Source organism: Coptis chinensis, chromosome 8, assembly GCF_015680905.1.
Source record: "Coptis chinensis isolate HL-2020 chromosome 8, ASM1568090v1, whole genome shotgun sequence".
Classification (NCBI taxonomy): Eukaryota; Viridiplantae; Streptophyta; class Magnoliopsida; order Ranunculales; family Ranunculaceae; genus Coptis; species Coptis chinensis.
Genome location: NC_141463.1, coordinates 4,452,593 through 4,475,438, shown reverse-complemented (window position 1 = coordinate 4,475,438; position 22,846 = coordinate 4,452,593). Strand labels below are relative to the sequence as shown.

At 36.9% G+C, this 22,846-nt stretch overlaps 4 protein-coding genes and 1 long non-coding RNA gene across 7 annotated transcripts; 2 read left to right on the top strand and 3 right to left on the bottom strand.

The window, feature by feature from the left end:
- Positions 1-3,210: 3,210 nt before the first annotated feature.
- LOC147479447 (uncharacterized) lies at positions 3,211-3,849 on the bottom strand. The gene has a single exon (XM_086578419.1). It carries the CDS (start codon positions 3,847-3,849, stop codon positions 3,211-3,213), a length of 639 nt encoding a protein of 212 aa, XP_086434545.1.
- Positions 3,850-7,703: 3,854 nt separating this feature from the next.
- LOC147479446 (uncharacterized) lies at positions 7,704-9,309 on the bottom strand. Its single transcript, XR_015205648.1, has 2 exons — positions 9,024-9,309; positions 7,704-8,584 (listed from the first exon to the last, which is right to left on the bottom strand). It is a non-coding gene; the product is annotated as an uncharacterized LOC147479446 (long non-coding RNA).
- Positions 9,310-10,080: 771 nt separating this feature from the next.
- LOC147479445 (chloroplastic group IIB intron splicing facilitator CRS2, chloroplastic-like) lies at positions 10,081-13,841 on the top strand. Of its 3 annotated transcripts, none has more exons than XM_086579853.1 (9): positions 10,081-10,202; positions 10,288-10,498; positions 10,581-10,665; positions 11,077-11,144; positions 11,451-11,501; positions 11,606-11,679; positions 12,295-12,353; positions 12,448-12,524; positions 13,442-13,841. In XM_086579853.1, the coding sequence occupies exons 2-9, from the start codon at positions 10,292-10,294 to the stop codon at positions 13,556-13,558; spliced, it is 738 nt and encodes a 245-aa protein (XP_086435979.1). In that variant the 5' UTR covers positions 10,081-10,202; positions 10,288-10,291; the 3' UTR covers positions 13,559-13,841. The 3 variants fall into 3 exon arrangements, with proteins under 3 accessions (XP_086435979.1, XP_086435978.1, XP_086435977.1); XM_086579852.1 differs by having other exon boundaries at positions 10,083-10,202; positions 10,292-10,498; positions 13,430-13,841; XM_086579851.1 differs by having other exon boundaries at positions 10,104-10,202; positions 10,292-10,498.
- Positions 13,842-14,801: 960 nt separating this feature from the next.
- Positions 14,802-15,712, top strand: LOC147479444 (uncharacterized). Its single transcript, XM_086577848.1, has one exon. It carries the CDS (start codon positions 14,868-14,870, stop codon positions 15,498-15,500), a length of 633 nt encoding a protein of 210 aa, XP_086433974.1. The 5' UTR covers positions 14,802-14,867; the 3' UTR covers positions 15,501-15,712.
- Positions 15,713-16,081: 369 nt separating this feature from the next.
- TRM22 (DnaA initiator-associating protein) lies at positions 16,082-22,391 on the bottom strand. The gene is made up of 5 exons (XM_086577780.1): positions 21,540-22,391; positions 21,369-21,436; positions 19,320-21,275; positions 17,169-17,298; positions 16,082-17,032 (listed from the first exon to the last, which is right to left on the bottom strand). The coding sequence occupies exons 1-5, from the start codon at positions 21,700-21,702 to the stop codon at positions 16,287-16,289; spliced, it is 3,063 nt and encodes a 1,020-aa protein (XP_086433906.1). The 5' UTR covers positions 21,703-22,391; the 3' UTR covers positions 16,082-16,286.
- Positions 22,392-22,846: the final 455 nt, after the last annotated feature.

Below are 22,846 nucleotides of genomic sequence, written 5' to 3'. Positions count from 1 at the left end.
GCATATATATTATGGGCCGCGGTATTTAAATCCTCATAAATGGGACTAGCACCCCTTTGGCAAAAAGATAGTGGAATAATGGTTATTCTACATATGTCCCTTTTTCATATGGATTTATCACCCTCCCCACCAAGCACCCCACTTTTTTTAGTTTTGAAAAAAGAAATTCCAACTCTTATATTTCTCATTCTCATCCGACACTTTCTCTCCATCCATTTTATTGTCCTAGCGAAACCGAACTCCCGCCATTTTCAATTCCATAAAAATTTACTTCATTCAAATTTGAGTGATGAAAATACCACGACAGCCAAATTCCACCAATAGAACAAACCCGCGGCACAAGGGTGCCGCCAACAAACAACACTGACTGCAATCAACTATCGTAGCTCATTTTTTACTCAAAAATTTATAGTTTGACTCTTGGTTCATACTTTTTGGAACTTCCAACCAACCAAATTTTGAAACAAGGAAGTGGAATGTATTGGGGGAAGTTAGAGTTGGGACATTTGCCAAACAAGATATATATATACCCGTTGGAATTGAATTTTCAACTTTGAATGATATGGTGGTGCTAAGGTTTGCTGCCTATGTGGTGCCCCTTTCTGTTATGGTTTTCTCTGGGTAAAGTCTCGCGGTTTCCAGACGAGTCTTTTAAAAGAGTCGAACAATGCAATTTTGCTGTTGCAGATTATAAACAGCTTAATGCATATCTAGTTTTGTTGCATGGGCATGGCAAGACCATATTGCTAATTAGCACAATCCTCTCAATACGATTTGGTTCACATATATGGATACTTTTGGTGTAATTTATGTATGCAAATGCTAAGTTGATTTGCGGTTATCTTTTTCGACACTGTAGTTGTGATATTGGAATCCCGAAAGTGTCGTATCTTTTATATCCATGTCGATGTACCTGTTATTGTATAGTTAATACTACAATCTAATACCATCTCAATATAAGGATTGAAAAACCATGCTCGATCATAAGGAAATTGATGCCAAACGTGTTTCTTTACTCGATCTACTGGAATTCCACGACAAGCTAATGTCGCCAACATAACAAACTTGTGGCACAAGGGTGCCATCAAAAGTGCCACCAAAAGAACAAACTTGTGGCACAAAGGTGCCACCAAAAGTGCCACCAAAGAACAAATTTGCGGCACAAGGATGCCGCCAAATGACCACACTGACGTCAATTAACTGTCGTAGCTTATTTTTCATTCAAAAATTTCTTTACCCCTATTGGAATTCCACGATAGCCAGATGCCGCCAACAGAACAAACCCACGACACAAGGATGCCGCTAAAAGACAACACTGACGACAATCAATTACCGTAGCCCGTAGCTCATTTTTCACTTGAAAAGTGGGGTGGAGTGTTTTGGATGGCGGAGTGTATGGATAATGTCTCATTAAATGGAGGGTGTCATTACCACGGATTTAGACAAAAGGGTGCTAACTCCATTTTTTTTGGTGTCAATACCGCGGCCCATAATGACTAAAAGATTGTAACAAAGTTAACTCATCATATCAAAGTACCCATCCAAAAGGCAAATAGCTTTGCTTGAAGGTAAAAAATCATAGTAAGGTTCAACTAATTTAACAACTTACAATATAGTACGTTATATATATATATATATAGGCGTTTGTTTGGTGTGAACAAGAAAAATCTGGTTTTCATCTTTGAAAGCAAAGTTACGTCTCTGATTTCCAACTGTGATTTCGGCTAATGTAGGTCATTCCAATGCAAATTAATTACATCTACCTGTTTACTTTTCAATCGGGATATAATGATATCAAGCATCCAAAGCGACAAAAATAAAGAAAATTCAGGTATGCAAGTCAAATGGTAGACTCGAAATACGTTCACACCATTTTGTCAACTCGAAAATATAATGGTACGGTTAATTACTACTATTCCTAGCTTTGAGAAACTCACTTTTCAAGTGACTGGGTTTTCAAACCCTTTGATTGTGCATTTGAGCTTATAAAATCTTTGTTTATATATTCACTCATCTTCATTAAGTTTCAAACCAAATAACCCGCAAGTATTTTTAAAAAATGATAGCACCAATCTAATCCACACTAATCTAATCCATAAAGAAATCATTTCTAATCTTCCTAATAAAATCTAAATCTCATTCGTGCCTAGCTACTAATTGTACTTATATTTAACCTCATATAGCACTTCCCAGTTCCCACCAACTAATTAAACCATTTTGAAGTTGCCATCTGCTCTATTGACCTTGAATCCTTGATAGTACATTTATATATTACCACCACTAGCTAGCTGCCTAGCTACAAGCTTTGCATGCATTATCTTGTTTCGTGCTTATTACACGTAAGCTCATCTCAAAACTTCCTATACTCTATGGCTAATTGGCTACAATTGTAGTATGTAATAAGCAACTTTGCGTCGTGATCATATTTAAATAAACTAATATAATAATGAAACATAATTATTGATTAATTAGGGCATCTCTAATGGAGGGTGTAAACCTTATAGAGCGTAAATTTTACACTTTTTAAGTGTAAAAAAACTATTTCAATTCCAATAGAGGTGGTATACCGCAGGTAATAGACTATTAGCTGATAGAAGAGGTGGGGAATTTCTCATCTCGCTATCAGTTGATAAATAGCTCGGACAACACTTTAAACAACGTTAAAACAAAAAAAAAATCAGATGTCACTTTAAGTCACGTCCCTTTTTAGTTCTAAAGTTATAATTTGTAATTTTTTAACTTGGACGTCACTTAAATTTGTAATTTAAAGTGACATCCCACTTTAAATTAGAGATAAACGTCGTCCGGCGCGAGTTTAAAATCCAATTTTTTTTACACTTTTCCATTGGGGAGTATAGAGTGTGGATATTTTTCACTTGAAAAAACTTAAACCAGTAAAGCTCCAAAAGCGAATCCAAATCAAACGTCGCCATCCACTGCATTCTACCATCTATGTTTCCAAGAACATACTCACGTTGTAAAAGAAACCAAACACGGGTCAACAAATTAAATTTGCTGGTATGAGTAAGACTAAAAGAAAATATACAGTACTACATTCAATCTAGGTTATACAATAATATGCAATTAGAGTTGTAAAATCATAATGACATCTACGTGGAGCCTACGTGGAGGTGTAATTTTACACCCCCCATTGGAGATGCCATTTTTTTTTAAATAGTTAGGGGTTAGGCAGACCCCAACCTGTATTGATTAAAATATCTCATACATGACATGTCTTGCATCATTTTCGAGGATTACCGAAAGTTTTACATCAAAAGGTGCATTGAAAAATAAAATATGATCATCGTACACTTTTGACAACTTCGACAAGTAGTCTGCGGCTTGGTTTCCTTCCCTATACACATGCATCACCAACACTCTTTCTAGTTTACCAATTTTTCCCATAATAGCTGCTAAGATATTTGCACAATACCATGACACTTCTTCTTCTCCTTTGATGGCCTTGACTGCGCTGAGTGAATCAGACCCAATCTTTAACTTCTTAGTGCCCAATAATTCTGCTCCCATAATCCCTGCATCAATTGCTAAGAGTTCCTGAGTCAGAATTGACTTCTTCGTTGAGCTACCAGAGTATGCTAGCACTGTTTCCCCGACATGGTTTCTTATCAACCCCAACCCACCCCTGAATCCGTTATCATCCTCAGTGACAGACCCATCAGTGTTCAACATCAGCTCATCTTCATCAGGTCGTGACCAAGTAGTCCACTGAGATGCCTTTGCTTTAAACTGTACCTCAATGCCCAATTTGCTAAAAAGTTTCCTATTTCGGTTAGTGTCAGGAGCTTTTTTGAGTGCGCCTTGCAAGTATAGCTTGATTTCTCTTAACATCCTCCCAAAAATAACTTGTATACTCCTTGTTCTATTCTCAAATTTTCTTCTATTCCTCTCCATCCAAATTGCATAAACAACAGCATTAACAAAGACAATTTGTAGACCTCAGCTTCTACACTTGAGTCTCTGCATCTTTTTAAGATCCGATACCATTTAGACATAGGGTTAATGACCTGATCATTGAACCCTAAGTTTCTCTTTGTCATTGCCCAAATTAAGTTGTGCTAAGAATGGGCAATCAAAATATAAATGCTTAGAGTTCTCCCTACTGGAATCACACAAGGAACATCTCGAGTTATTGATGATCTTCTTCTGAATTAATCAGTCTTGTGTAGGTAGGTGACCACCAAATAATTCCCAGCTTGTAAACGAATGTTTGGGCAGTACAAGCTTTCCCCAAACCAGTTTATACCACTTAACTTTTGGTCTAATACTCTTAAGAGCATAATAAGCAGATTTGATTGTGAATCTACCTGAGCTTGTAGGCTTCCAAATGACCAGATCTTCTTGTAAATTAATGCAGATTTCAGTATTGAGAATGGATTCCTTCAACTCACATGGGGGGAGATTTTGCACTACCGTATTCTATTTGTTATCAAAGATTAAGTCACTTACTCTTGTATTATCTAGCAACGCCAAGAGGTTTGCTTGAGGATGCTTAAGTAAAGGCTGATCAATGCACCATAAGTCGTGCCATACTAGAGTTTGTTCACCAGTAGCTATCAAGTATTTGACTAGCTTCATAATGTCTTCTTTGTGCTTGAGAATGTTTCTCCAAACCCAAGAGCTATCTTGAGGTGCTTTCATAGTCCAAAATGGTTTTTCTCTAATATGATTCTCCCATATCCACTTAACCCATAAAGTGTCTTCATAGCTCACTAATTTTAAAAATGAGTCCACAGTAAGCTGATATGTTCCATATTCTAGGGTCAACAATCCCTAGACCACCTTGCTCTTTACTTAGTCACATAGTTGCATTGCTAGCGTGATGTATCTTCTTCAGTATTTGGGGCCCTACCCATTTAAATCTGTTGTAGATCTTTGCCACTTTATCAAGTACTTGTTTAGGCAGAATAAAATTTCTCGCCCAATAAGTATGGAGAGAGGAGAGAACTGAGTGGACTAGTTGAACCTTTCCGGCATGTGAGAGTGCTATATTCTTCCAATTTATGATCCTGCAAGTAAGCTTTTCTACAAGTGGAAGGCAATCTTTCTTGTTAGTTCTGGTGGAAGTGAGCGGTAGCCCTAGGTAAGTAATAGGTGGAATGACCAAAGAAACTCCCAATAAATCGGTACATTTGTCCTTCATATTTGGAGATGCCCTTAGTCCATATATCGTAGGCATTATTAATTAAGTTGTTTCTCTATGATTTTTTTTTTGGTAAAGTATTTTTCTCTATGTTTCATGTGATCTTAACTCAATTGGTGAGAGAAAAATTTAGAAAAATAACTCATTTGTTTTCACAACTTTGCCGTGTAACCTCATTCAAGCTGTGTGTGTTAAGGACCAATCACCGCTTACTTGCATGTATAAACATGATGAAGACAACATTTTTAGTTAAATAATGTAATAAAAATTAATTAATTAATTAACTATTAATTTAACAATAACATATTTAATTATAAATATATTTTTTGGGGGATTGGGGGACATATTTAACTTTAGTGGAAATATATACATGGATTGGGGGATTGGGGAAGATTATATCCTTAGTCACTAGAATGCAAAGCGGAAAGTTTAAAAATCCTAATTTTAGGAAGCTCCATCATCAAAGCTCTTACTTTTTATCGACTTTTAGCTCTACTTTAGCTATTTTAGAGCACTTTATAACTTTTGATATTTTTATTAATTTTTTTAGAATTGAATAATAATGATATCATAAAATTGTGTAGATATTTTTATTAACTAGTGAATAATAATGATATATAAAATTTTTGGATGATGATAAAACTCGGTAAAACTTTTGGATGATGCGGCCCTAAGATTGAGTTGGGAGCCCTAGTCGAATTCCTAAAGCAGAGGCCTAATTTTACACCAGATAAATTAAAACTAAAAAAAAATTAGATTTGTAGGTGGATTACGATGGCTAGTAATGCTGCTATTAAATAAGCTTGAGCTATTGAACATGGTACTGGTGTGTGAAATTTATAAATGTGTGTCAAATGGACTTATAGTTTGGGGCCCTTTTTTGGGTCAAAATTTGGGGGCCCCAGGCCACTACCTGCATTGATTGTCCTCAGGGCCATCCTTGCCAGAGGTATGGGGTTCGAACCCTGCCAGCATCAAAGGGTTACTGATCTCATTTAAAACATATATATAGTCATTCTCTAAAAAGTAACTACTTAAGTTAACTTAAAATAAATACGTAAATAAAACTTCACCTATAAAATGAATTCAAACATTTTTTTTTTTTTTTTTTTTTTTTTTTTTTTTGAATATGATAGACTCAACATTAAGATCATCACCACAAAATTTCAACTCATTTGGAAACCTCTAACATATATAAACATTGTTGTCATTTTTAAAAAGAAATCTAACGGTCCAGAAATGTCGAGTTTTTGCAATTATTTTTTGTCAATGTTAGAGATTTCCAAATGACCTGAAATTTTGTGGAGATGATCTCAATGTTGAGTATATCATATCCACAAAAAATTAGATTTGAATTCATTTTGTAGTTGAAGTTTTAGTTACGTACTTATTTTAAGTTAACTTAAATAGCTACTTTTTAGACATTCCCTAAAAGTAGCTACTTAAGTTAACTTAAAATAAGTACGTAACTAAAACTTTACCTACAAAATGTATTCAAATTTTTTTGTGTGGATATGATATAATCAATATTAAGATAATCTCTATAAAATTTCAGCTCATTTAGAAACATCTAACATTGGCAAAAAACAATTACAAAAACTCAACATTTCTAGACCGTTAGATTTTTTTTTAAAGATGACAATAATTTTTATCTATGTTAGAGGTTTCCAAATTTCAAATAAGCTTAAATTTTGGAAAGATAACCATTATTGGTGAGTGCTTCATAACTACTAAAAATTAGGTTTGAATTCATTTTGTAGACGAAGTTTTGCGAACGTATTTATTTTAAGTTAACTTAAGTAGTTACTTTTTAGAAAATGACTATATATATATATATATATATATTTATATTTGGACACAAAGAAAAAAATGCATAACTGCATAAGATAATTAACTAAGGCACTGCTATTTGAAATATGTCAATGCAATGAGTTGGTTCATTGCCTTACATTGGATGAACGAAACCAACGCTTTGGGTTTGTTGCTAGACCTCTCAATGGTCACTAGTTCGATTCCCCTCAAGGCCACTATTGAGAGTCCCGTATCCTATTTGATATTGAGGTGGCCCAGTCTTGAATTTCCAATTATTATTATTATTTTTTTTTTTCGGGATTATATCTTTAAAAAAATAGATAGAGATAGTGGAGGTCTTAAAATATCACATTTTTAAGCTTAACTATGTTAAGGTTGGATTTGTTTTATGAGACACCCGGTTAGCTAAAAAAAACAGTTCATTGCCTTACATTGGATGAACGAAACCAACATGAAACGAAATAAGTAATGGCCCCAAATCCAGCTATTATTCAACCTGTTGGATAGACTTGTATATTGTAAAAAAAAATAAAATAATCCAATTCGGGTCGGGGTCGGGTAAGGGTAAAAAAATATATCTGTTTTAGAATTCAGATACGCATACAGAATTACAGATATATCCGGTCGGGTTTGGACACAGAAATTAAAAAATATCATATTATTTTCAATTAAATATATACAAAATTTTAGTGTTACTCGATCAGCTTTTTATTTGAGTTAATTTGGATTCGGTTCAAATTGATTCGGATACCATGAAAAAATTCGGATACAGCCATATCGACCGGCCCGTTCTCTGCCCTACTTGTACTGTTGTACATTACCTGATTTTAGTCCCAGGAAGCTTGTTTGATATGTATAGCTCTATGATAAAATATATAGCAGGTACAACATGAGGTCCCTCAGCATTCCACTATGAGAACTTTGCATATCAAGTATGTACTAGCCATTTAATTAGCTTGTCTGTCGTGGATGTCTCATCACTTCTTTTACTTCTTACTTTCAGTTCTTTGTACCTTCTAGGCTTCATGATCAGCATCACGTCCTCTATCTCGATGAGTACTCTATCTACAAACCCATGTGAATGTAGCAAGTACAGGCCCTCCCATCGTCCCATGCAGGCATTGGTTGTTAACTGTTATGGAATCTGAAAAGACTACCATACTTTATTTCACACGTACAATTTTTCTATGTCAAATGTTCATGCATCCTATAATAAGGTCTTTACAACCAAGTAGATTTGCGGGTCAGTATAGACTATATATAGATATGACTAGCTGCAACAAAGAAACAAAGCTGAAGCCTCAACTTATACAAGGTACGGTGGTCCATCAGTCCACGATCCATAAAGGTGGTGGAGTACTACTATATAATGGTGCTCAGACTGGAGACATGGTGGGGTTCCTTCAATTCCTATGGTAGTAGTAGAATAGCAGCCTGTAAATCTGATCGATAAACACGTGTGATACAACTGCAGTACAATAAGTGTAAGCTAGAGTTCTGTAATCTCTTTTTCCACGGGTACTTCCTTAACTTTCTTTGTTTATAACTCACCTCTTCACGATTATTGAATCTCTCTCTTCTTTGCAACAAATTTAGGTACTCTGCAAAAGTCTGTTATCTTATAAATCTTTATGTGTTGCACGAACATATAAATTATCTACACACGGGAAATTAATGTGAATAAAATTGTGTGAATGAAAAAGAACAATTCACCTATTCCATACTGTTTGAGAGTTTGTTGGATGATAACAAATACTGCAACAAATTTAAAGCACTTGAAGTTTCAACCACAAAAGTTTTTCCTAACTTCCTAGCTCAGTATGCAATTATTAAAATAGCTTTTGTGATCGACAATATCACGTACGCCAGTGTATTGGTGGAACGGAACAAATAATCCACAGTGGGCCGGTATCAGATACTGCTCTGAGTTTGCCTCACGGCTTTCATGTATTTTTTCCCCAAAAGCATCTGGTCTTAAGCCCATTTCTTTACTTAGATGAAGTTGTTAAAATCATTTTTTTACAAGTACATGGAGTAAAGGAGTACTGACCTGCAAGTAGGACTGGTCGTTGAGACTTGAGAGAGTAGAGGCGAGCTCGAGTTTCTCTCATGTCGGGCTCGAGTCGGGTCCAGATTGTTTGGAGCTATATGTTCGAATATGATCACAGGTTTTCAAGTTTGAATTCGAACACAATCTAAAGATAAGTCGGGGCTTACTAAAAATTTTTTACGAAGACAATCTCACGAAATACAAAACTGTAATCTAAAACGATAATGAACCACTAATCCACTATCTAACAAGTATTATAAGGGCAAACGCGACTATAATTAGAACCAATATGCGGAGTGAATTTTTGCTCCCAGTGTTGGTTCCTCCAAGTGGTCTAAGGGAATTTTGAGCCAAGTGGTCTAAGGAATTTTGAGCCATACACAAAAAATGGGAAATTACAACCTGCACAAAATTCTCAAAATTTCCAATTTTACTAGTTTGTCCCTCATTAAGGAAATAAAAATAAGAAATAAAAGAAATGTGAAGTGGAATAAACCAACAAAACGTATTAATAACAATAATATCATCTTCTTGTTAGCTTATTTTTAATGCATCCATCCATCGTGTTTTTCATATTTTGATTCCTATTTGTTGTTTTGTTTCATTTTTCTTTTTATTTCCTTTCTAGTTATTAGTTGATTTATGAGGGACAAACTAGTAAAAAAATTTGCTCCAAGGGAATTATCGGCCACACACGTCTCATTTTTTTCCACAAAAAAAAGGATAGTTACACCTCACACAAAATCCTCAAAATTCCTAATTTTACTAGTTTGTCCCTCATAAGTCATAACTAATATAACTTGAAAGGAAAACAAAACAAAACAAAAAGTATAAATCAAAATATGAAAAACTCTATGGATCCATTAAAAACAAGCTAACAATAACAAGAAGATGATATTATTGTTATTAACACTTTTTTGCATATATATGGTAAGCCATTACAATCCAATGAGCCATGCACCGAGCCCACGAAAAGCCTCAAGCCGTCATGGGCTGAAAAAAAAACTGGCAAATTTGAGGCCCGGCCCTCATGATATCCACCAATATTTCTCGAGTTCAAAATATCATAGCAATATGTCGTTGGATATTTTGGGCTTCCTCTTATCCTCAACGTTAACACTTGAGTATTCAGGCTACTGCTGCTACAACATTTGCTTCTTCGCGGGGAACATTCCAAAGGTTTGTTTCTTTCAAGCTTTCAGTTCTTCTATTTACTAGCCAAGTCTATTTTCCCCCTTGTACTGAGATTGTGTATGTTTAATAGATAGATGTTGCATTCAGTTTCTGCCCCGAACCCCTGCATTAGCATACCATCACGTAGAAGCATTCACTTGACAAGTAGACGCCTAGTTGCTACAAAGATTCGTGTCTCTGCTTCTTTACCTGATGTTGATACTGTTAAAGTGGAGTATACCCCGTGGCTCATTGTTGGTTTGGGGAATCCCGGGAATAAGTATCATGGAACTAGGCATAATGTAGGTATACTTCCTTCAACTACTAGCTTCTGCTACTGTTCGCATTTTCCTGTTAATGATTTGCATGGGTTTTTTCAAACAGGTTGGTTTTGAAATGATTGATCGAATATCTGAAGAGGAAGGAATCAAGTTGAATACAATACAGTCAAAGGCCTTAATGGGGATAGGTAATTGTTTAGGCCTTAATGACGGAGCATATCAAGAGTTATCTATTTTACCTTCAAATTAAACCTATATGGTCAAGTAGACCATCGTGCCCGCATAGTAACCCCCAAGAAGTTTGCGCACTTTGTTTTTCATATGCTGAGAGATTTGTGGTGACTATACATTGTGGTGACTATTGAGTAAATAAAAGCTTAGACAAGATGATTTATAGTATACTGATATTTTCTGGAATAGGATGATCTAATATTCAGTTGAAAAATATCTTTGTGTGTCCAGTAATTCGAAATGCAATGATGCGTGTTTGAGGATATTCTTTATGGACTGTCTTTGTTAAAGATGACACAAATAGTAATTCTTATTCATCTTACTGTCTAGTTTGTTGGTTACTAAGAGTTTTTATGCAACCAATGCAGGTTCAATTGGAGAAGTACCAGTTTTGTTGGCAAAATCTCAGGCATACATGAATTACAGTGGGGAATCAGTGAGTAATGATCTCCCAGTTTAGGACATGTAATTTTGTCAGTTTCTGCCTATGCTTATGTTCCCAAACGCAGAAGGAATTGTTTGGTTGGTTGAGAAACACTAAACATGTATATAATTGAACATCTTTACTGGAACATTCATGTGTATTTTGTGTCTGCATCACATGTTTGTTTAGTGGAAAAATTTCTGATATGCATTTGCTTAAATTTGCTTCTGTGTTGAGATAGTTTTCTGAATGTCTCTACGCACCGTATTGTAAATGCCATATGAATGACTTCCTCGTTACGACTTGTATAATTTCCAGGTGGGACCACTTGCTGCATACTATCAAGTACCTTTACGTCATATCTTACTTGTAAGCACTTTATCTTCATATTTATATCCCATATCCCATTGCCCATAGATAGGTAGCAAGTTTTCTGTTGTTCACTTAACATTTATCATTTGTTTTATGTGTAGATTTATGATGAGATGAGCTTGCCAAATGGTGTGATGAGGCTTCAACCTAAAGGCGGACATGGTTATCATAACGGGTATACTTCTTATCAATATCCAAAACCAGTATAACAAAGAAACCATCTCATATCAGGAAGTGTATTCCATCTATAAGCATGTTCATAGGGTGACACAAACCCAAAATGGAAAACGTATAAAGACCATACATACTGACGTAAATGGGAAGTACATCAATGGTGCTTTACAAGCATACCTAAAAGATTGTGTACGTATTAAAGGTTTGGCACCTACAGCTATGCCCACCCCCCGCTTCATCCGATGGAAGTCTGGATTTAGCTGATTTAATTTTGCCAAGGCCTAAAATATCAGTTTCTTTGGGTGTAGATACAAAACAATATGAGGCATGCCGACATGTACGAAGGTTGTAGGCATGCTAGAGACACATAGACTTCAGCTCTAGGCATGTCAGTAATTCAGTATACCTTGAAACTCATGGTTGAAATTGTTAAGGAGTGTTACAGGCATGGGTGATACTAGTGTGTATATTATCAGAATATCAGTTAAGAAAATTAAATTATTATACCCTTGGATTGCGTGGTAATGTGGTATGCACATACACAATTTGTACTTTGGTTGATATAACTGCATTCTCAGAAACCTTACGTACAACCTCTTCTTTATCTTGTTTACAGGGTGAAAAGTGTCATAGACCATTTAGATGGTTGTAAGGCATTTCCTCGATTGTGCATAGGTTTGTTAATGAAGTATATCTATAGACTAGTCAACATTTTTTTTTTTTGAATATATATCTTAAACTTTTAAGTGTGTATCTTTGTTGCTTGCAGGTATTGGAAATCCTCCTGGAACCATGGACAGGAAAGCGTATCTGCTACAGAAGTTTAGTTCAGAAGAGCGAAAGCAGGTAAAAAAATTTGTCATATGGTGATTATGGTCCAAGGTTTCCATTCTCTACACATACCCCTTCCGTCCCTTCGTAGTATTTGGTTAATATCCTTAAATTTCTTTTCCTCTTTTTCTTCCATAAAAATGTAATTCCTAACTAAAACAGTATAGTGGAAACGACTTCGCATTTAGAGCTAGTCAGCTAGAACTTACTGCCCTGATACAAAATTCAATAGGTATGTGACTCATGTCATAGTCAATGTCTGAAACTTCTAATAAGGCCTATTGATTTGCTGGACATTTATTTTTAATTTACTTATTAGTCCTCTCTAGCTAGTGGCTAAATAGTTTGTTGGGCCTTTATTGGCTTATTAGGCCGAGTCCAATGGCTCTCTATGCCCATAAAAGTGGAGTCAAAACCAGCGGTTTCTACTCCCAAATCCTTAATTTACTCTCTCTCTATATAAACAAAATAATTTTGAGGAATACAGAGTACGCTTGTACGCCAGTTGAGTTGCCGCAATTCGAAAAAAACCAAATTACGCCACTTCAATTGGTGTAGTATGTTTTTGTTTTCATTCTGGGGCCAGATGAAAGATGAAGTGGGGTAGTGTTATGTGAATTTCATTCTACGCCATATGAACTGGCGTAATATGGGTGAAACCATTGGTCCCATTTTTCTACTTTGTATCCGTAAAACACTGTTTTTTTAGGGATGCAGATTCAGAGTCCAAAACCATTGGACTCAGCCTTAGATTTATCAAACCCCCAAGTGAATTACGCCTGCCAAATGGTCATGTCAGTTCCACTGAACCCTAACATATTCAAATTTGAATATGTGTGTGACTTGCATTGTTTCCTCGATGCTCTGTAATTATTCCTCCTTGTTCTTAAAATTGTTACAGAAACTTACATTGGAACTAGTGTTGTGATTAGGTGGATATTGCACTTGAACAAGCGGTGGAAGCTGTGAGGAACCTTCTGCTCAAAGGTTTCGATGATAACATCACTAAATTCAATTTGGGGCAGAAGTACAAGTTTCACAGAGTTTGATTTCAGGAAAAGGGTAAAGAGAACAAATGAACTGATCAGACATGGACAATGAACAATCTGATGGTTGGAAGGCTTGGCATTTGGTGTTTTTGGAGACCATACATAACTCTCTGCCTTCACGGAAGCTAAATAGTACATTGTAAATAGTTCAAGAAGTAAAAGAAAAGCAAAAAAAAAGTTCATGAAATCGAGACAAGGCTTAATGTCATGTGATACACAAACTTTGTATAATCTTGTGTTTGTGAATTAGTGTTATCTGAAGAATTAGGATTCATTCGTTTCAGTCTTGTGTTCCTGTTATGCATCATGTCATTCTCGTCATTTCTTCGTTCACAGAAGACAATTGAAATAAATAATGAGATTTCTGTAGACTGTGCACCAGCATGCTTCTTGGGCAGGTTCACTGATAGGACTGGTGCCAACAGTTCATCACGGAAGCATTCTTTTTTTTTAACAGATTGGGTTCGGAATTCTTGAGGAAGGACCTATTTCAGGCCCCAGGGCTGGAATGCGGTTATGATGATTTCTGAACTCTCCATATATGTTGGTTGGCGCTCAGGTTGAAACTTGAAAAGCAATTGCCCCGGTTGGTGCGGTGGGGTCCGAATAATAAAAAAGAGTTCTGGCAGTCCGAAACAGGTACAATAAAGGAGATGTGTCAACATTCACAGCTCAAATTTGGCAACCAATTTTCATGAAAGATCAAATTTTTTAATGAGCAACAAGCTTGCTAACATTTCAAACCAAAGTGTATGTTGTTTGCAGTACTAAGCATATTATTAGCCTGATGTTCAAATGCTTCTTGCCATAGATTATTTCAGTGGTGTCCACTTATGGAGTCCTGTTATGGAGTTTGAATAGAACTGAACGTTAAGATTTCTGTTCTACAACATTCCTATACTCAATATTGGTAGTCCCCGTACTGAGCCTAGCAGACACCTGACCAGAGTATTCGAGTCTCACCAAACACTACAGAATACTGCAATATATTGACAAGAACATATATTCATGCGAATTACTCATATATTTGGCAGAATCGCGGCGGCATTTTGTACTATGATGATCACAAGTTCACAACGGTACAGACAGAATCCAAGAAAACAACAAACCTTTTTTTTTCACTTTCCTTTCTTCACTTAAAAGTTAAAACGTTGGGGTAGACAAAGTGAAAAATGTGGTCTACTACTTTCTTTGTCTTTTGACTTTATTTTCTGACCGTTGGAGGTTTATATTCAAATTTAACACCCAACCCCAACAACAACAAAAAAAAGACTTGTCACTTCTCACACAACTTAGCATTTCTAGCACCATGAATGGCATTAATGGTGCAATTCAACCAACTCATGAATCTTTCTTCTTCACTTGTGACCCCATTCCTTCAAAACTCTCTCAAAATTCAAGTTTAATGACCCCCACCAACTTCATTTTTCAAAGGGGAAAGAGATATAAAGTTTATGCAGAACTGAGAGAAACAAAGATAAGAATGAGGCACAAACTACAAACAGAAGAAGAAGAAGAAGATGTACTTGAAGCACCCAAGTTTACACTAACACCAACGCCACCGAAGAAGAAAAGGGTAACGTTTCAAGGGAGTGTAGGAGTGAGTAGTACTAGAAGTGCAATGTCAATGGTAGCTAAATCAGTGCCAGATTTTTCAGCTACATTAAGGAAAGAGAATAGAAAGCCGATGGAAATGAATACCCCACCATCGTCTTTGAAGAATTCTTCTAGCTCTTCGAAGATGTCCAAGTTAAGAGGGAGCAAGTCTGCTGGTGGAGGTGATAAAGGATGCGGTGGTATAGTGAGAAAGAGTTATGCAAGTATTGAGGATTTGAAGGGGTTGGGTTCTTCTGTTTCTTCTGCTATTAATGGAGAAGGTAAAGGAGTTGGGAGGAGCTTTAGAGGGATTCAGAAAACTGTTTTGGGTTACAGACAATATTGATTCATGGTTACGCAGTGATGCTCATATAGAATAACAGATTATGTACCTATATATTTTTTTTAACAAATTGAGTTCCTAGAGTTTTTAATGGCTTTTGTTGTGGGTTTTCCCCTTTGATATTGAAGATTATGTATGCAAAAGAGTGTGTTTTTTGTTAGAGATGTATGTGTTTTACTTGTAATCAAGATGGTGCAATTTCTTTACTTTAGTCCTTGTTGAGAAGTTCCATAACACACATTAAGCATTATCAGATGTACAGTAACTAGTAATCCAGTTCCGGTTAATGCAAGGAACCGTTTCACCCACCCCGTTGATGATCCTTAGTTTTTCAGGGTGGAATGCATGCTCCCAACGCTGGTGTATGCCCTGGATTTGGGAGCAAGAACAGGTGGCCTCTGATGAGAGCGAGTATTTACAGCTCAAATCAAATGTACACAAATTGCTTTTAAAAACTATGGAAGGCATTGTCACGTCCTTAAATGGATACAAGCTTCCCATTTCCTTTACGGCAAGTTTAATTGGCATTTAGGTGAAATCTATGTAGGGTAGCACCAGAGGAGTTCTTTTATAGACAAGAAACGTCAAGTGAAATGGCTTTAAGCCTTTAAACAACTTGCATTCATTAAAGCAAAATTAAATACAATATAATCTACAAAATCAGATCCTGTTGCCAAAATTTTCATTACTGTTGGCTAGCAGTTTGTAAACAAGAAAGGGCAACCATATCAAGTTTCAATTTCTGATACCCCTATGGGATAACAAACAAGGATGAAGGGCGGCATAACTTCAACAAGAAAGTACAGTTTCCCTAGGGTTTCGAGAAGTTCTGCATTGCTCGAGATCAATCACCACTTCATTAACCAAGACCTGAAGTATATCAGACTCGATTTTCTGACCTATTTCAAAAGCCTCTACCTCAAAATCCATCCAGCTCCCCAAAGAATGGTTCATATCCCTCATTAATATATCATCCGAAGATTTGCCAACAAATTCCTCGCACCTTTGAATCTCTTCATAAACCTCCTTTGTCAGCGACTCACCATTGACTTGAAATGGCAGTGTCGGCCATGCCTTAAATCTGGACTTACAATAAACACCATATTTTGAGTCCAAAAACTCTAATAAGCAGTCTAACAGAAATTTCCTTCGTTGATATCCATCCTTGGACCCCACGATTTCCATTCCACAGTTAGGAGTTGACCATGGCGCATCCGGAAGAGCCCCAAGCTTGTCAAGAAGGGGTGCTACTGGAAAGTCTCCCACTCTATGAGACTCACTCAAAGATCCAAGTAGAATATCAGCATTGATGATGACCTCCGAAGCATAGTAGAGATCATTCCGCACAATCCCAATATTATTTCGATCAGTACCATCTAGTACAAACTGAATACTGTCAAGAGAATCTGTCATCTTATCCATTCTAGTCCTTGCTGTGCTTATCGAAGTTGCACAATCTGAAAGCTCTGCATCATATTCTGATGGCTGAGGTTGGTTGTCAGAGGGTTCCATGGATTCTGAGTGCAGCTTACGTGCTGCGATTAGAAAAAGTTTAGGACTGATTAGAAAAAGTTTAGGATAATAGAGAAGTAAAATTTTGAACCGAATTGAAAAAAACATACAAAAATAATAAACAAAATTAAACATAAAGATTGGACTGATTGTTCTTACCTGCATAGCCATCAGGACTCTCAGAAAAGCAACTGTCGTTTGAAAAGGAAGCATCAAGAACAGATCCTGGGCTGTGACGCTCTCCATCTCCACCAAGAGGAAACCCAGCAAAAACTGCAGGTTTCAGTGCCTGTAGAGAATTCATATGCAAATCTACTTGTCAGAAAAATGTTTGTCGGAGCATACTGCGCTGGAACAATCATAGATCATCATGCAATAACCAAATTGAAAATGCACAGAAGTTTAAGGCTTAAGCTTTAAACCCAGTTACCAGACTGGGCATACTATTAACTATTATAGGGGGCTGGTTTGAAAAACCCTTACCAAGATAAGATGAATCTTAAGATCAATAAAACCTCAAGGTAGGCATGATTCAAATTTTTAGTAGAACATTTGATGGAAGATATTTCTGAGTAAAGGCCTTACGAGTTCTTTGCCATCACATAATCACAAGAGAAATTATTACGACAGACCAATTTGCTGTAAGATCTAGCGTTGTACCTTCTGATGATTTTTAATATGGTATAAAGTTCCTGTCACATCAAAAAACCAACCACTACCAAAGAAAATAAAGGTGCAATCTCACACCTCTGGTGTTGAGATAGATCTTTTCTTTTTCAATTCTCTATTTTATTAATCTTCCCATTTCTCTATTTTAATTAGTATCGTCACTATAAAGTTTCCTGTTTATCACAATTCCAGTTCTCGATGACCTACTGAATGATGACTACAGATAACTTCCGTGATTCTAAAGTCTTCTCCAATTGCTTAGATTTTTGGAAAGTTGAACGTAAAAGAAGCTGGAAGAGGCACTACCAATATGAAAAATACTGTGACCAAAAGAGCTATTACCTAAATCAAAACTTATGCAACTATATAATTAATTAATATCATGGCAAGATGTAAGTTAAACTAGTTGCTCTAGAAGCTCCAACTTTGTAGACGGAAGCAGCAACAATGTATACCAACCAGATCGAGGGTTAAACAGAAGATAGATAACACCTGACCATACGCACATGGGGTGGACAAAAGTTCAACAGCACCCCTCAGGTCAAATATGGCACCTACCAGCACATGAGGCTGGTACATACCGACAAGACTCCCTCTCAGCAATACCCTGAATATATATTTTTCCTTAATATACTTGTTAGCAGACTTGGCACTTGAGACCACCTAAGAACTAAACCCTTGGATACCATTATGAAAAAGAGTTGCTCAAAGCTCATACTTGTACAAAGAAGCACCAACAATATATAGCAACCTTACAGGCAGCACATGCATGGGTAGGAAACGTGTCCAACATCAGTCTTTATATATGAAACATTGAGTGCAGAATTTGGTTTGTCAAGTAAACTTTTAACTTCAAAATAAAACCTTCTTACTCGGTAAAAGGCAATGTTCTAAAAAACGCTAGGCAGTAGTCGGGCGGTGGGAGAGCGCCTAGGCCGTCAAGTGCCTAGACGGTCGGGGCGGTTTTTTTTTCCTAATATATCTTATAATATATATAGTAATACACATCTATACTATAAGAAATGAAGAAACTCATTAACCATAACTCAAAAAATAAACACAAACAAAAATACTTATTACAAAAATGCATAATAGTTGAAGAAGATCGACTTCATATAAAACATATTCTTATAGTGGCATATAATTTACATTGGACTTTAGTCTTTTAAATTCATTCAAATCTTAAGCTTACACGGGTCTTTAATTTTCGACATTTAATCATTCAAAAAAAAAAAAAACTTGACTGGACCGCCTAGAGGTCGATTAGTCTGCCTAAACGACTTGGGCCTACGCGAGTCGGTTGGGCACCGCCTAGGCGGCCGCCTAGACCGATTTTTAGAACACTAAAAAGGTATGATACTATGATATGCAATTACATATCTACTACTATTCTTCCACTACTATAATCATCACTTAAGTCTCCGGATAGAACTGCCTCAGGTTCAGTAATAGAAGGACTCAAGTTCAAAACACAAGTCATTCAATTGAATTTGCCACACAATGACATATCTTCTAACTGCTCAACGGCATTACTAATGAGAATATGTGTACAGAGTTGCACGCATGTGCAAGAACAGGTAAAGAAGCAAACTCATATAGAGTTTATTTGTTACAACAATGAAATGCAAAAATGGGACTCACCTGAACTTCTTGATTTGCAATGAACATCTGACATTGAGAGGTTGTGTCACTACAAGGGTCCTGACTAGCATAGCTCACGCTGTCATCCTGGCTAAACCCTGTCGAACAGTTGTCTCCATTTTCCACAGGAACGGGACTTTCTGTGGTTAATGCTGATATCAGTTCCTCAAGAATCGCTGCAGTAGATTTACCAGGTAGATCATCCCCACTTTCTTCCCTTTCACGGTTAGCTAATTCCTTCAATTTTTCCTCCAAAAGAGCACCAAGAGCATCGCCACTCAAGTGTGAAGCCAAACGAGATGCCGGCTTTCCCATGTTTGCATCCAGCGTCAATTTCTTTTTAGTGCATGTATTATTGCTCATGAACTCACCACGGCTTCCTGTTTTATCCACTTTTTTCTTAGGAAACAGAGACTCACTGTTGTGCTTCATTGGTGAACTAAACGTGAAGGAGATGACATCAACATCTTTTTGGCTATCTGCAGCATCTCCCTTTGCCTTTAAGGGGTGTTCACTTCTGACCCGGTTCCGGTTCTTGGAGCAAGCATTAGATCCTGCAAGTCTTCCGACAATTACATTATTTGGCACATCCCTCTGCTTTCTGAAGGTAGATTGATTGAAATTTGCAGTGTCAACCTGAGTCGTGCCATTTATAGGCCTCTTTCTACGATATGACCCCCTCATCCTTGACAAGGAATCATCACTTTTGTCTAAAGCATCCCTTTCTCTGTCAAAGTTGAAACTGTTTAATGCCTTCGATGGCATGCTGACCTTGGTGCGACTTGCCGAGTTTTGGTTGACAGCAACAAAATCTTTGACCCCATCAACAGAATTAACAGTAAATGGGTCTCTCCCACTGTTCATAATACTTGATTTCGGTCTTACATTTCCTCTATCATTGGCTGGCAAAGCTTGACTTTGCCTCTTACTTCTGGCACTGCGAGCTGTTGCAGGAGCAGCTTCCTTTTCATACCTTATTCGGTAGCTTGAAGGGTGACATTGATCCTGCTGTTCTCGAAATACAAGCTTTGCTTCATTGGAGGTTACACTTCTACTGTGCCTGTTTCCTTTTGCTTCAGTAACAAGAGATGGCTGTTCCTGATATTTTGAAGCAACTTCATCTCTTTCCGGTGAGAGGGAGGATTCTGATGGTTTTACTTTACTCCTTCCTGGCCGTAGGGGAGGAGCACTGCCTAAACCCAAACCAGAAGAAGTAACACCTGCTACTTGGCCCTCCGCATTTGATCTAGAGTCCACAACATCTTGCCAATTGCCACAACTTTTGCATGAGGACTGCCCCTTCATCGCCTTGGAAGAACTGGCATAATAATTGGTTTGTTCAGTGTCATCCATTGTTAGGAATGACGGCCCTTGTGTCATAACCTCATCCCTGGAAGATATATGAAAAGAGGGAGAATAACTAAGAGAACATTTTGCCCTGTTAGTAGCACGTATCCCAGGTTCTAAGATCTTTGTAGCCGCTCCCATTAACCGAGCGGCATTTCTCCCAACTCTTGGACTCTTGACAGGAGAAACAAGTTTGGAGTGATGCTTTCTTGATCTTGATAAAGGACTTCTAAATTGCAATGCCTCAGCTCCGAACCTAGTGACACTTCGTCTCTCATACAGTTCCGTCTTCTGATGCTTTTGAGGCCTAGGTTCTAGTTTACGGTCTCCCCTTCCCAACTGAAAATCAGCTTGATCATAAACAAAATGTTCAGAACATCTAGCACTACTGTCACTCAAAAAATTCTTTCCATTGACACGGTTTGATTCAGAAAACAAAGCTTTTTTCGGCTTCTCTCGACGTACATTCGGCATGGATTCCAAACCCATAAGCCTAGCAACCAAACTTGGTGACCGCATTTCCTTAGCTCTCTCCGCATTAGCCGAACTATCAACATCAAATCCAGATTTCTTTGCATTAGGGAAACCCCCTCGGTTTTCATCAGCAATCTACAGTTCATACCCGGGAAAAGTAAAAAATTAAGCTAAGTAACTAAACACAAGCACTCCCAATGCAATTTATATGAAAGAAAAACAGCATACCAAGAGATGCTTGGCAGTGGGTAACTTGTCATCTGCACCGAATTTCTTGGACGCTCGTTTAGCTCTAGCTAATACCATGAAAGGCAAATAAAATGTCACACATTACTAATCAATGCATAGAAACACAACAACAGAAAACAAACACTACATAAATTATTAAAAGAACAAAACCTGGAGGAAGTAATTTCTTGGAAAACAGCTTCTTCTTAGCAAGCCTTCGGTTCCAATCAAACAATTGAAAAAAGATCCCAACACAACCACCACTTCTCTGTGGTTTCTTCTCCGTAATAGCTAAACTTGTACAAGCCACCGTTGTGGCTGAAGTATCACTCATTTCTCCTCTCCACAATAAAAATCTCAAAACACCCCTTACCAATGCTACTTCTACTTCATCTCCAAAACCACTCCTTCAACCCAAAACACCTAATTTCTCCACTTTTAGTCAAAAACATCAACACCCCATCATTATTTCTTCTTCAAAATCTCCTTACACCCATAAAAAACCTTTCTTTACTCTAAAAGTCTATAACCACACCAAAGAAAAGCACTTTTTCTACCAAAGTAGTCCATCAATTATTCCAAAAGAACTCAAACACCAATGCCCATCATTCTTAAACAACAATGTAGTACACTTCCCGTGAACAAACAAGCCCAGTATTAGAAAAACGACAAGGGCTAATATCTAATAACCATTTCTACACGTTAATAAAGAGATATTTTTATTCGCTTTAGAAAATTACAGCTCGAGGTTGTTTCTGTGTCATTGGCAGATAAAGCTTCTTTCTTCTTTTTTTTCGATTAAAGATCCTTATCTTTTTTTGATTGATTGATGAAGTAGGGAGGGGGTGGTGCGTAGGATAGAGGGATGGGGAGTGTGCGTACGATAAGAAGAGAGAAAGAGACAAGAATGAACTGCAAACCACAAACTGTAGAGACAGTGATCCTCCACTACACTAGAGTACTACTAGACCACTACTCTTTTTTCTTCTCTCTCTCTAGTCTCTATAGATATATCTTGTCAATTTAGTCAAACAGGAATAAACACTGGTAAATCCATCAGCTTTTTCAAACATAAACTAATCACATTCGAAATGTGATAGATAGTCCATAGCTTAAAATCTTTGAAGAATTGCATCAATAAATAAAACATGTGATAGGATTTATGGGGATGGTTAATTTTTTGCATGCCGTGAAAATATTTTACATATATTAGACTCCTGATATGCCATATTAAATAGCATTTAGATTGATATATTCACGTCAAGACAAATATGAGAAACTTAAAGGCATACAGTACCATAAGTCCATAACATAAAGTTCCAAACAACATCACAATTCACAAGCAATTGCAAAGTAATTCTACTAATCTTCATATACAAAATGCAATATCAGCATTTTTAGTCTAGAGCAGGAGATGAAGCTGTTTACTTTTTGTGTTAGATAAAACAAGCGCCTCTGCTTTCGAGTCTAAAAACTGC

What these genes read in the sequence shown, in the direction of transcription:
- LOC147479445 (XM_086579853.1), top strand. Translation starts at nt 10,292, where the DNA reads ATGTTGCATTCAGTTTCTGCCCCGAACCCCTGCATTAGCATACCATCA. An exon ending in GGACATGGTTATCATAACGG is followed by an intron (nt 11,680 to 12,294) that starts GTATACTTCTTA and finishes TCTTGTTTACAG; the next exon opens with GGTGAAAAGTGTCATAGACC. An exon ending in GTTCAGAAGAGCGAAAGCAG is followed by an intron (nt 12,525 to 13,441) that starts GTAAAAAAATTT and finishes TGTTGTGATTAG; the next exon opens with GTGGATATTGCACTTGAACA.
- TRM22 (XM_086577780.1), bottom strand. Translation starts at nt 21,702, where the DNA reads ATGAGTGATACTTCAGCCACAACGGTGGCTTGTACAAGTTTAGCTATT. An exon ending in CCACTGCCAAGCATCTCTTG is followed by an intron (nt 21,276 to 21,368) that starts GTATGCTGTTTT and finishes TATGAACTGTAG; the next exon opens with ATTGCTGATGAAAACCGAGG. An exon ending in TTGCAAATCAAGAAGTTCAG is followed by an intron (nt 17,299 to 19,319) that starts GTGAGTCCCATT and finishes AATTCTCTACAG; the next exon opens with GCACTGAAACCTGCAGTTTT.
- LOC147479444 (XM_086577848.1), top strand. Translation starts at nt 14,868, where the DNA reads ATGAATGGCATTAATGGTGCAATTCAACCAACTCATGAATCTTTCTTC.
- LOC147479447 (XM_086578419.1), bottom strand. Translation starts at nt 3,849, where the DNA reads ATGTTAAGAGAAATCAAGCTATACTTGCAAGGCGCACTCAAAAAAGCT.